General features: G+C 36.9%; 1 protein-coding gene across 4 annotated transcripts in view; it reads right to left on the bottom strand.

The window, feature by feature from the left end:
- Positions 1-14,377, bottom strand: part of NPAS3 (neuronal PAS domain protein 3) — a 596,091-nt gene that overhangs the window by 26,874 nt on the left and 554,840 nt on the right. For all 4 annotated transcript variants that reach the window (XM_066188407.1, XM_066188408.1, XM_066188410.1 and 1 more), the window contains one exon: positions 3,938-4,131. In XM_066188407.1, coding sequence (XP_066044504.1) covers positions 3,938-4,131 — 194 coding nt within the window. The remainder of the gene's footprint in view (positions 1-3,937; positions 4,132-14,377) is intronic.

The following is a 14,377-nucleotide window of genomic DNA, read 5'->3' as shown; positions in this document are numbered from 1 at the left end:
CTGTTTTCTAGACATAGAATATTTTTTTAGGGTTTTAATTAATCTGCAATGATTGTGGTACATTCTAGGATAAGATCAGGGAGAGGAAATCTCACCCTGCCAGCCTAGGAGAAAGGGGCAATCACCAGACAGGCCTCTATCCTGTAGTCCTATAAAAAATATGCATAGGCTTGTGTTTGAGCAGATCAATGGTTCCACTGACTTACAGGACTGTGTTAACATGATTGAAATTTAAAGGTAGGTATATGGTATAGTGTTTTGCTGAATTTGTGAAATTGTGCACACGTTTATAGGCTTGAGGCTTGCTACACAAGACTTTCTGCATATCTGAAGGAATAACTGACAACTGCTGTCATGGCCAACAAGCCAAACCTCTTCTATGTGCTTATTTCCTTTTGGGCACATATTAGCAGATGTGGTATCACAGTCCATATTAACCTGGCTATAGTCTCTCTCCAAATGGTCTCCAACCTTTAACAGTTGATTCTGAAAACACACAGACTGATTATGCACTCTGGCAGCAGTGTCTTCATTTTGCTTTTAGTTATTTATCCCCATCTGAGATATTTTTTCCTCAGCAGGTGCTTTTGTCACTCCACTAACCAATAAAGAATTCCAAGATTATTTTAGATGGTGAATCTTAGATGACACAAATCCTACATTTGCAAAACAGACACAGATTAACATACCACGTTTTAGGCAACAAAATTCTACATCCATATTTTACACTCTCAAAGAAAAATATTAAGTTTTGGAAATAGCCAGTATACTAGCTAAGATCTTGTCTCTGAGGGAAGCTAATGTCTGGCTAGTTTGTGCCCTGAGTCCAGGATTATGAAGGAGATCTCTTCATTCAGAGGAAAGTAACAAGATGCACCCAAAGACTTGAGTAATGCCACTCCTGCTCACTGCTGTTTCAAGCAGGCAACCGCTTGGAAAAGTAGGAGTGCTATTGATCTCACCCCTGCTGATCCAATGGTCCACTGTGAGCATTCATTTCAGTTAAGTGGCATGGCTTCTGCTCCATACTCCCTGCAGCTGCCAGTAACTCCCCATTGCTCCATAAATAGTGCTTACAGCTTGCCCAGCATGGATCCATTTTTCTCTGTTTTCTCTGTTTTCATCAGTGTTGCGCTTGCTTTACTGTGGCACCACAAAGAATTTCGTAACTGCCCCCAAGTGCCAGGAGTCAAGCCCGTATATTCAGGGCAGAATACTTATCTCCTTTTCTACAATCCCAGAGGAGAGATCCCCATGTCCCTGACTCAGAGACCAGCCTTGGCAAACACCCAGATAATTAATCGGACAGTTTCAATCAGCTGCTCTGTTAATTCCTTCCCATCTTCTGTTTTCTTCTCCATTTCTCCATTTTTTGCAATCATATTCTGCATTGTAGCTGCTAAGAAATCCAAGTTCTGTCAGTCTTATTTCATTTTCCATGACTGGAAATCCTGCTGCCTCAGTGAGATCACGTTCACTTCCCAGCACTGGAAGAAGTATTTCTACTATTTGGAATTACTTTTATAAACTACTTTTAACAGATTTTTAACAATGACACAGGGGCTTAAAGTGGAATTATTGTAGCATATATTCAAGTACCACCATATGCATACTGCATTAACATGAGATAAAATCCATCACAAACAAAGAAAAGTTACTTTATAATGTTTTCTTCAGCTTAAAAATTGAAAAAACATTGATAAACTCAACACTTTCTGGCTGTTTTACCACAGTTTACCGTGTCTTATCAGCTCTTCCTATGTGATTACCAATCAATGCACCTCACCTGATGAATTTTACAGTTTTCAGTGATGTCTTTCTCAGGCATTTGAAAGTTTTATTGCTGCATGAATATAAAGGGAAGGTTTGAGAAAAATGTTTAATTAAAAAAACCCCACATATACAATTTAGGGCTCATAAAAATGCCAAACTCACAGCAGAGAAAGCGTAAATCTTACTAATTTGGCCTAAAAGTTCATCTCATACTTGACCTGATGGAACAGTTCATTTTTCACATCTATTTGATTCCTGGCTTTTTTTATGGAGGTTGCCAATAAAGGTAGCAGTAAGTGCAGGTGATTTTGTTAAAAGGGAATCTGTTCATTAGGAACTGGACAGATACCAGCAACTCATTTCACAGAGGCCTTTGAAAAACTCTGCAGTGGTAGCAGCTTTCCATTACTATCTAGGTAGGTCACAGTGAAATCAAAGACTTAGGGAAAAGTTTTTTTTCTAGATCCCATTCCTAATCCCAGAGCTCTTTCACCAGCTGCCAGATTATACAGCATCTGGATACTCACTGGGTAGAGTCTCATGCAAAAACCCTAAACTTTAATGCCATTGTCCACTTTTTCTGTGACCTTGTGCAAGCCACTTTCCATGAAGCAGTTTTTCCAAGCTTAAAAATGAGAATAATATATCCACTTTTAGATAATGCTTTGGAAGTGTAGACGGTGTTCTGTCTAATAGTCGAGTAATACTATTTTAAAAAGTGTTGCAGCAGTGTGGCAATGTGGCAGCAAAGACCACCTCATAATTTCAATCCAAGATTATTTTAAGTTGTTTAACATCCTGATTCAACAAAACAGTTGAGTTTATTGTTTTTAATAAAAGTTTATATTAATGCGCTATCCTGATCCTAAGTATTCTAGTATAACTGAGCAATTATGATTTCTCATATCAGAGAGCTTCCACTCAATTTATAATATGCAGTGGTTGCTGTCACAAGAAAAGCTTGCAGTAGTCACCTTGTTTCTTCCACTTTTTGATGATAAGTCCCCTTCACAAAATTTCTTTTGGCTACATTGCCTTCCTTCTTCCTTTCCTACCTTTTCCCCATACCACAGACTTCCATCAATGGACCCAAACTTATTACTTGTAATTTCCTTCTCAGATATTTTCACTCTGCTCTAAATACCTAGTCCCTGGATTATATTTTTATTTTTCAGGACTCTGAGGTCTTAATGGCCTTGATCAGCCCCTCTGCTTCCTAGGCCTTCCCCCACCTTACCCACAGCCCAGACGCCCATGGCAGCCCCTGCCAGTGCCCAGCTCCCCACAGCCCTGCCCGGCCATCGGCCCTCCTGACCCGACCCCAGCCCACTCCACTGCCTGTCCTTAGGGAGATGCCCAATGCCAGGGGCTGGAGCTGCCCCTGTGCTGCCCAGCTCCCTCTGGGGTGGTGGGATGGGCCCTGCCTGCCCTCACAGGTCATGGCGCAGAGCCCCTGGTGCTACGGGCACCCAGCCCCCAGGGAGCAGGCAGCTGAATTTAAATCCTCTCTTTCACCTTCTGAGATCACTCGTCACTATCACATAGAACATAGCCCCCCCACCCCCGCCGCCAACCAACTCTTCATCACCTGTTCCCATTTCACTGCTGTCTCTCCCAGTATGCCCTTACCCAATTTTATTCTACAGTTTTCCCACCTCTAACTGCAACAGATCCCACCTCTCTAGCCTACTATCTAGGCCATCTGTGCTTCTGTTCCATTAAACACTGAGCATGATAGCTGTAATCTGCAAATTAGTTCAAAAATGGAAAACTTTAAAACTCCAGACAGAAAAACTTGTGGATGGGAGGATGGAGGAGCATAAGGACAGGCATACAGGTCAGACCAACGTCTGTCTAATCCCAAATCTTGCCTCTGAGAGGGACGGTGAAAGATTGTAAAAAGCAAAGAAAGCCTAGAGGAATATTTCGTGGTGTATCTTCCCCTATTCCAGAAGATATCCTGCAAATTACAGTTCTAAATTTACCTTTATCTTCTAAGAATGTAATGAAAATGAAGGTAGTGATGATGAGGGTGCATTCAATGCTCTCCTACAACACCAGGATGACATTGCAAGAGTCAAAAATGTCAAAACTTCTTGCCAAGTCCATGGAACAAAGAACACACGCAACTAAAACAAAGAAGTAAAGGATCTAAAGGCTGTACCTATTTTCACAGTAAATGATATTGAGGTCCATATTCACACGAGTGACAAACATGTGGCAGTCAATCCTGACTTCATTAATTGTAGGAGGTGGCAAAGCATGAGCAACGACAACAAGTCCCATGATTTGGCTGGGAACCGTCCGTCCGTGTGACAGTGATACTCTCAGACGTAACCGGCCTGTTATATGAATCACCTGGAAAATAAAAACAATAAAAAAACCCCCAGTGAATTTTGAATGCAACTGTGACATCAGTTTCTTTTAAAGGATAGCTTCAGTGTTCCCTACAGATCACTCAACGCTCCCTAAAATTGTACTAAGTAACTGCCACTATCATTGTTAAGCTTATTAATATTGGCTGTCAACATGCTCTATATGACCTCATGGCAAAAAAAACAAAACAGGCAAATGCTTCACATTCATCAAATAAAAACTAAAAACTGCTGTGGTGTTGATTTTTGCTGTGGTGGCTGTTACACAAAGAAAGAAGACAACAATCACAACGAAGTAGAAATTCAACAAAAGAGAAAGTGGGATAGAACTAAAATAATGAAGCTGGAAATTAATAAAGTAACCATTTTATAATATTTGGAAATTGAATATGGCACAAGAAAGAGCAGCAGGTTTGAAATATAATGAATTTCATTGAGTAAGTAGCCACTCACACCACTGTTCACTGCCTTAAATTTCTTCTTTGTGGTTGGCAATTTGAGAAGCAACAGCCTACAGGTTATCTCTGAGCTCAGGTACAGGATTGTCTTCCTGCATCCACAGTAAAGCATTTGAAGAGTTGGTAGACATGTAATGCCATACCTGCACTAGACATGTAGGAGGAGCTCTGGGGGTGGTGGTTTTCTTTCATAACCACAAAATAATACCAGAAGATGCTCAGATCCAATGGCATCCATAAGAACTACATCCCCCTTCTAAGAATGCTGCCTGAAATAGAGTAAACTGAAACTCTGGGAAAAGAATAATTCACCACTTCCAGTTTCACTCCTTCAGGAGTTCTACGTATAAACAAAGGGGTTGTTTTATCCAGTAAAAAAATATAAATACAGCATATTGAAATGGAAATGCAAACTGCAGTTCCTGTACTCATGGGTAAGAGAGGCACAAGAATTGGCAGTTGCAGGCTGTCACAGATTTTCATCCTCAAAATGTGGTACAACATCAACATTAAGAGAACACTTCCAGGAGATGAGGGCCCCTTTCTCTGTCATCCCAGACTCCCTACGCAGAGGTCAGCAGAGAAGTTGGTTGATTCCTGGGTCACAGGAGTAGGTGATGAAAATGAGACAAGAAGTGCACTAATGCTCGTCTCACAAAGACAGAAGACAAATTGTTTATTTCTGATCTGAGATTGATAATAGAAAGTGAGAGAGAAGAAAATTTGTAATTTTTAAGATTGCAAATCACAAAGTGCATCCAAATACAAATCTAATCCATGCTAGTAGATCTGTGATCTAAGACTTGAAATTTGTTTCTTTTTTTTTTTTTAACCTAATCATTGAAATATCTCCTTTCACCACTATTTCACATTTCGAGCCTAGCCAGTGTAGTGAATCTGAATGAGGAAAGTGATTAGCTGATGTGTAAGGCCATTTCAGTTACAGGTTTCTGACCACCCATGTTTAAAGTAACTATTGCCTAAACTCACACTTAATGCACCATTCAAGGGCAAACTATTCTATGAATATTTGAAGAAGTTCCTAAAGGCAAAGATGCAAAACCAGCATTTCAAACCCACTTTAATAATTTCTTTTTCTTAAAACCTCATTAGCTAATGAAGAAATAGCTAAAAGAAATAGGATTAACTTCACAGGAGGGGCAGTAATAGTATATTTTGCTCCTTCGAGCTAGGCTTGCATATACATCTGCTTTTTATCATTATCTGTCTCTTTTTATCATCCAGTTTCAGCTTACTGGAAAACTCAAATCTGTAAATGCTTGGAAAAATGCTCATGGATAACTGGTAAAAATGTGCAAATTTATCTTATACTGAATGTGCTATGCAGAAGTATCATTTTTCTGTTGTTTTTTCATAAGAGTCTTTATGCTAATATGTTTGAAGTTGGCACGAACACTTCAGGGAATTTTTAAGCTATATCATATTTATACATATATATATGTATATTTATACATATATATATGTATATGTATATGTATATGTATATGTATATGTATATGTATATCTATATCTATATCTATATCTATATCTATATCTATATCTATATATCTTCTTTGTATTTTTCTAAACCTTCATGTCATTTGCAGCTGAATATCAACATGACTTATTTTTGAATAACGCTCTATTCAGGCAGTACCTGACTTTTTTCTGGTTCTTCACCTGAAATACACTTCAGATGTAGTATTGCCCAAGAGACAGTTCCAAACCTGCTAGAACCATCCTGTATAAACATTGCTGAATTTCAAGAGAATTTTCTTCCAGATTCAAATTATTTAACTTGTTTCATAATTCTACCATGGATCAAAACATTTTCTGAATTCTCATATGAAGTCAAATTGTAGGGGTCAGCACTCAGTTGCACTCTGATTCTGTACATTGGGAAATGTACAGCAAGCTACCCATCAGTTCCAGTGCCTGTGTGCCTCTAAAGAAACTATTTCCATGCCTGAAGTCCCTTTCTATGACAACATTAGTCAAATGTACCAAGTGGGAAAATCTAATTGGTAGTAAAAAACAATTCTAACTGTCATGACCTTGTCTATATTGTGAGTATTGCCACTTTTAACACTGGTTCATTTGAACTGGGATTAGGTGTGATAGGAATTATAGGGTCAATTATCTCCCGTAGCTAAAATTAATCTCTTTATAATTCAATCCCACAGCACTAGTCTATCATATCCTAAAGCAGTATTATGACTTTAATGAAGCTAAATTGGAACAATAAACTGTTTTATGAAGGACAATACTTGGCTCCAGATGTAAATATTTAATAAAAATTTGCTAGGACTACACTGAAAATCAAAAGTAAATGCAGCTCTCCTGTGCAGTTTTCTTTATAAATGCTTCCTTCTGAAAAGTTAGTCCTAATCAATCTTTAAACTCTATCTTCTTTCTAATAATGCCACATGAACAAACAGGCACATTTAGATGTCACACTACAAGGAGACAGTGATACTTTGTTCTGTCTATTACAAAAAGGTGGGTGAATGCTATATTCCTGATCACAGGATCATCAGAAACTTTGTATGTCAAGAGCTGTACAGATTTCCCATAATTTCTTTATCTACCTCCAATTTAAATTGATAACAACACTCCATTTTTATGTCGCTGGGGGCTGGATTGGGTTAACTGTCCAGAAACTTCTTTGCTTACAAACTGTTTATTAGTAGGTGTAACTATGATTCCATGATTCCATGATTCATCCTATAGAAGCACAGGGAAATCTTATGGTTGAAATAAACCATGAGACCTGATTGAAACTAGAATTTTTCCTAGGCCATTCTAATCTATATTATTGCTTGTAGTATAACCTTGGATAGGGAGGTGGGTGAAGAAAAAAACATTTTGCAAAAACAAAACTATTAACACTGGGAAATGAAAATAACACGTATACTGTAAAGATGTAATGCTGAAGCAAAACAAACACTGTAAAAATCTTCTGTACTGCTTAACTTCTTTGTTTAAAACAAAAAAAAACTAAATCAACTTTGCCTGACACTCCAATACTGGAAAAAATTATTTGGCTTTTATTTTTAGCTGATTAGAAAACGGATTTGCAAAATATTGTAAGTACATGTAAACACATGAGTTTATGAGTGTGGGAGTGTTAACAAGCCACGCTGGTTGGACAAATATATATTTCTTTTCACTGCCATATGCTCTCTTTAGTCATCTGTTAGCGATATGCACTTAGATGTGCTCTACTAATGTCTCCTCATTATAAACAAGCACATCACAAAGACCTTGATAAAACCTTCCCTCTGTCAATACTTAAGGAAAGTGAAGCCCAGCGATCGAAAAACACATCTGGAACTTGCTCATCATCCTTTAAAGCTAAATCTCACCTCTGAAGACAGAAATACTTTCTTTGTCAAAAGATATCTTTAAATATTACATCCATTTTTTTCACATACATGTAATGTCAGAGTAAGGACATGCATTACCAGAGGCTATGAAAACCTGCAAGCATGAAAAATCTGTGAATTTCACCTTTCAGATGTCTCTGTGTGCTTCAAAACTTAAGCTTCAATTTGAAACAAATTTCTAAACTAGCTCTTTTGTTCTCTGTCTAAATGACTATGCCAACTTATTCTGTGTGTGAAACCACAGCACTGGCAGAAGTTGTCCCTCCAGATGAGACATTACATTTGAAGCCTTAAAATTATTGTGTAGAATAAATTTTTTTAGAAAACTGTCACATACAAAAACATCCATATGTATTTAGTGTGTGCACCTATTTATTTAGCTATTTTATAAACAACCCCCCCACACATTTATTCCCTGTTACAGAAACAACTGTTTCTGAAGTGTGTATATATATATATATATATATATATATTTATATATATATATATATATATATATATATATACATATATGTTTTGGTCTCTCAGAGATGTTATTTTATATTTCCAAAATCAACACCTAAATCTTTAAAACACAACCAATTTAAACTGATGAAATTGACCAAAGAGATAGCTTACAAACTGTACCCATAATCTCTCATTTTTCTTTCAAAGTGTTGTGTGCTCCTTCACTCACTGATACACATTCATGCATCTCAAAACCTGTCTGTGACACCAGTGAGACAAATGTTTTAACACTCTGCAAGGTAATGAGTTCCTACATGGTTTCAGGTGATTTCTAAAGTAAGAATGAACATTTGGAAGAAGATTTTCCTCTGGACTTCTAAGACAAAACTGAGTCCAGTGCCATTGGCAATTTACATGATGACATCTGAAAGTTTTTCCTTTACTGAAAATAAACCCATGTCTATCAACCTAAACTTCAGTATAGTTTTATTTTTTTACCACACTTCTCTTCTTTCCTGCCCATGTTGCACTGCAATCACTACACCTTTCCTACTTGCTTATATTTTCTAATGGTCAAAAATTATTTGTTTCTGTGGTTCCACAGCCCCATCCTCATTGAGATCAAAGCTTGCTCTCCCAGTCTTCATGAAAGCTTTGGGAAAAGATATCATTGGCTTAAACCTATCATTCAGCAGTAGTTGGGATCTGAGAGGTCCAGTAAGGCTTTGTGTTTGCAGTTCCTGTAATACTTTCATATCCCTTTCTCAGACTTACTGTATTTCTATAAACACTACAATATTAATAACAGGAGATCCCATGGAGCATGACATTTTGGTGTTGAAAAGGAATGAGCCACTACAACTGTAATATGTTGGAACATCTCACATGTACGAAAAGTCTGAGACGTCCCAAACGCATCCAACTTGTCCATGGGTCGATGGAGTCTCTATCATGTACACTTAGCTTAACACACAGAGGACACATTGGGCTTGCCATGTGCACTTTACCTGATGGGTTTCATCCATCACGTAAAGTTTATAGATGTATGTTCCTGTTGAATCAATGTTAGATTTGTTATCTCTTTCAATCTATGAAATAACCATTTTATCATTTTCCCTTGTTAACATCAGCCATCTCCAACTTCATAAGCATCATCTATTTTTTCTCTTGGACAGCATAACCAAATAACGTGTCTACTTACGGTTATTGTTCTCAGCTCCTATTTGATTCAAAAATACTTCTGTTTTAGCCTTGAAAAAGGGCTTGTATGCCGAAAACCCTGTATATCTGGGGTCATTTTTTTGGGTACAGTAGTCCATCTAATAAAGAACACTGTGTCTAGACACCAACCTTGTCCTATTATATCAAGTCCTCACCAGAACAAAGAAAAGTAGTATTTAGTGCAGCTGTCACTGGTACATTCAGAACCACGGTGGATGAAAATAGGACAAGGCAATAGTCTGTGATTCCTGAGAAACAGCTTTGCAGTCAGTCTTGACTGAGTTAGGCAATGAATGCCATGTGAAACCACTGTTCAGAGATGTGGTCTTGAGCACCCATTCAAAGAGTAGGAGTCTGATTTCAGGGAGGGGGTACGTTATTCCTAACACATACATAGTTTCAAGGTCAATAGCCTCTTTTCCATCTACAAGTACATTTCAAATCCCTTCAAATACACCTGCAAAAGACAGTCTGAAAATGGAAATGGTATTTACATTTAAACAGCATATTTGGTCTCAGGACGTATTTTATTGTTAAAAAGTCAATACTAGTTTCTTGGAGACACTTTAGGCTTTTCCCATCTTTCCTCTGTTATCACTCTCTCAAATAATAAGATTCAAAGGCTATTCTATTGCTTAAAATAGTCACAGGTAGAATTTAGGCTAATCCTAAGGGTTTTAAAAAAAGTATCCTTATGAGACCTCAAACTTATTGGTGCTTAAAGACAAGCACCATGTGAGAAACAACCCAGTGTGGTAGGCTCAGTTCAAAGCACTTGCTCAATCCCTAAAATGACCTGAGTAGAATATTATTGATTGCATAAGAGAATGTTGAGATCAGCATCAAGCACAATAGCCACAGTCACTTTCATTCATGTACACTACAGGGAACAGATCTCTTCTGTGCTAAAGTTACTGCTTTGAGCACACATGCAACAAACTGCTTGTTCCACAACCTCAGGATGCAGAAGGTTTATCTCCCACTTACCTCTGTCTAGATAAAAAATTAAGAGAAGGAAATGGGGACACCTTTCTATCTCTCCAAAAAAGAGTGAAGATAAAACAAGAATGTGAGATTGCCCAGTTTCAATGGCTAGGCTAAAGCTATCTTAAGAATACTCTGTGAGAGAAATGGATGTCTGTTGTATGATAAACAATTCCTAAAGTTGCCATTAAAAAACAAACAAACAAAAAACAAAGCATTTTCAAGAGTGCACAAATATTTTTCAAGAGATATCAAATCTTAAGAGACTGGGAAATGAACAGCAGAGCAGAGGTTCCTCTAGTATTTATGAATCCTTTAGATTAACATGATTAGATCCTAAACTTATGTCTTTTCCATTCTGCTATATGACACATTTACATTATTTTTTTTTTTGGGATACTAGATAAGCAGTTACTCTTCAGCACAGCATAGAATAGTTTTCTCTGCTGTAGATGGGCACATATCTTTCTTTATTGCCATGATGGCTCTCATGTCACAATTCTGAAGTCCAGTCTTGTACTGGTATACATTGCAGTACTAAAAGTTGCATGATCAAATCAGTCTGTCCTTTCAAAAGCACATTTGCATTGTAAAATATGTTAATGATAGGACATCCTTTCCAGTGTTGTGATTTTTCATTAATTGCTATGGATTACCAACCTGCTTTTCTCTAGAAAAAAGATGTAGAGCTGACACTCCTGAAATCAGTTTTACAATATAAACTCAAGAAATATTGTGTTGAGTCACTGCACATTATAATTTTTCAGTTATTTTGCTTTATGTAACTGCAAAGATTTCCATTTTCATAATCAGCCCCTGCAATAAGAACTCCAAACTTTCCACTTTTAAAGAGCATCCTTTAAATATATGCAGTATTACTAATTTAAATTATTAGGTTTTATTTTAATACCTTTGAACCTTTAATAGATGTCTTATTAACAACTCTATCAAAACTGTATTGTCTTTTCACAATGCAAAACTTAAAAGCATTTGAAGATCAACATTAAAAAAAAGAAACTAAATGAAATCAACACACAGAAACCTGAAAAAGTAGCCATAAAAATTGGGTTTATAACTGAATACTTTTTGAAGTAATTGGCACAAAGACTGTTCTAGTGCAGATTGCTGCAAGAGCGCTCTTGGCAAGAACATCATAAGCACTAGCAAAACTTTAATATGCTCAAACAGCCAAATACAAACTGACACCAGGAACCCATGTGTGGCAACAAACAGAAAAAAAAATAGAGTATCTCAATTTAATACAAACCTACATACAAAGGGATCAATTTTTACAATTCGTGGTTTAGCATACAATACAGCTGTCCTCAGAGTGAATATAGAGTAGCTATACATAAGAAATTAGAATTATCAATTCGCGGGAATTTCTCAAGAGTCCTTTTGATATGTAATACAGCAAATATAATGACTTAGAAACCAGACATCAATGCATTAAATGAGATCAGGTTGAGATCTATTTAGAAAAGGCAGGTTTAAGCTGGAAAAAGAATCTCTTTGATATGACCTCCAGAGCAGACCATTTGCAGAAGGATTCAAGATGAGCAGATTTACCCTTGAATATCTGTTTGCTTCACTGCTGCTTTAAAATATAAACTCTAAAATTTTTAATATTGAGTTATTGCAGAATTAAGTCTATGTAGTAAAAAAGATTAAGAACCTGGGATTTTCTTGCACTTCTTGCAAATGTTATAATGGGTTTTGTTGAACTCAGAGGAATAAATGAAACATAGTTAATTTAAAATCTAGCGAACATAATTAACTTATTTATAAATGATTTCTTATAGAATCTGCCTGCTGCTGTTCAAGCTAGGAATCTGGAATATCTCACAATTTTCAGTAGTCTGCACCCCTTATTTGTGGTCAATACTCATTTAACCCTGAAACTCCAAAGATCAGTTCACTTTAAGAGATTTGCCACTCCAAATCCCTTGGTGTTCGAATATTGTTGCATTTTTTTTTTCTTCATGGAATGTTTGAAGTTCCCTTTAAACATAATGCCTTGAGGATATTTTTTCCTTAATACTATTTTAAAAAAGTTGAAAGCATTTAGCTACTGAAGTGTGCAGGGTTCCAATAAAGGAATAGTTGTCTCTGCCCATGAGCAAACTCTCTTGAAATTCACTATTCCAGAATTCTGGTGCCTTTGTCAGCAGCGAAATTTAAACCCAAAAAAGGACTTTTGTTGCATCAGTTCCAATGCAGTTTATCAGAGTATTGGGAGATGGTGAAAAATGGCTGCATCATTCTGCAACAGAAAGGGTGAAAAGGTTGTTTAAAAAAGTTAGTTTCAGCTCTGTATGTCCAGGTGACCAAATATGGTTGCATTAAAGACAACTAATAATAAGTATACTTCAGAGGTAGTTTCTTTATTTCTTTCTTTGCAGGGAGAAATGAAGAGGTTATTTTAGTTTTTTTTCCCTACTGTTTTGTTTGATGTAGTTCTTAGCAGTCTAACAATTACCTTAGGTGATTCTCTGCAAGGACTTGATAAGTGAGAAAGGACTAGATAAAACAAAATATCTGATATTAATGTATTTTCCCACACACAGAGAAAAAGATATAGAAAATGCTGCTGTCTGGAAAGACAGAAATGGATTCCCCAAGTCAACCTCGATTAAGACAGGAATGTTTATGTTCTGCTCAAGCTCTCGACCTGTGGTTGCACCTCCAGAACTCATTCTGAAATTAGTAAAAAAATTACATTCACTCTTTCTAATTTTGTAGCTAAATAGGTCAAAAGATCTGAGTTTTGCACATAGTAAAGCAGGGACACACAATGGAGAAGGCTGAGGACTATCATTTGAATGCCATTAGTATTAAGGTTCCTCTGCTTATGCTAGTGGTGTCTGGTGTATGCTCCTACAGTGAAAAGCAATTGTTTTGTTTATTTTAATGCTTGTATGCTTTCCCCTGGCGTGGCCCAATTTTTTGCTGGCTGTATGCATATGAGCACATGAGGTCTACCCAAAGATCTTGGACAACAGAACGTGAGCTTTCCTGCAGAATGCCACAACTGTTACAAAAGCAAAAGTGGAGATAGGAAAAAAAGATTAATTTCCATAATTATTAATATGCTTTCATTTGCCTCACATCAATGACACTTACATGAATCTAAATGAAAAATTTTCAGTATAAAGGGGAAAATAGACAGTAAGGAATATGAGCTGATTTTATAAAAATTATGACTGCAAATTTCAGAAAAGCTTCTGCAGGTGAATAGTAATGCCTCCACAAGCAGATGACGAAAAGGAATGATCATAAGAGGGGAGGCAAAATTCTTCTGGTATGTCTGCCAAGATCTAATGTCAGTAGTTCTCTGACTGTTCTCAGCATTAATTTGAACAGTTTTAAATTCACCTCACATGGTCCTGATAAAGAAAGTAGCACTGAAACTGCAAACCCTAAGCCCAAAAGAGGCTTTACAGAGACTTGGACTGAGGGAGAAGGCTGGGACACACCATGACAGCCCTTCCAGAGGAGCAGTCATGTGTACTGTCATTAGTAGACAAAATCCATCCATACGAGGGATGAGATTTCTCTTTGAAGAAAAAAACTTTTATCCATTTGGAGATGGATGGTCTTTGCAAAGCTCTGACCTTCTCCTTGACAGCTACAAATGGACTAGTATCTATGATTTGTTTCCATATTCCGCTTAATGCAGCAAGCTAGATTATAGATAGCAATTTATTTGTAAAAATCATAATAAACCACCATT

The sequence above is a fragment of the Chamaea fasciata genome, unplaced genomic scaffold, assembly GCF_029207755.1.
Source record: "Chamaea fasciata isolate MVZ Bird 193981 ecotype frontalis unplaced genomic scaffold, bChaFas1.0.hap1 SCAF_7, whole genome shotgun sequence".
Lineage (NCBI taxonomy): Eukaryota > Metazoa > Chordata > Aves > Passeriformes > Sylviidae > Chamaea > Chamaea fasciata.
This window is presented reverse-complemented; position numbering and strand designations above follow the sequence as displayed.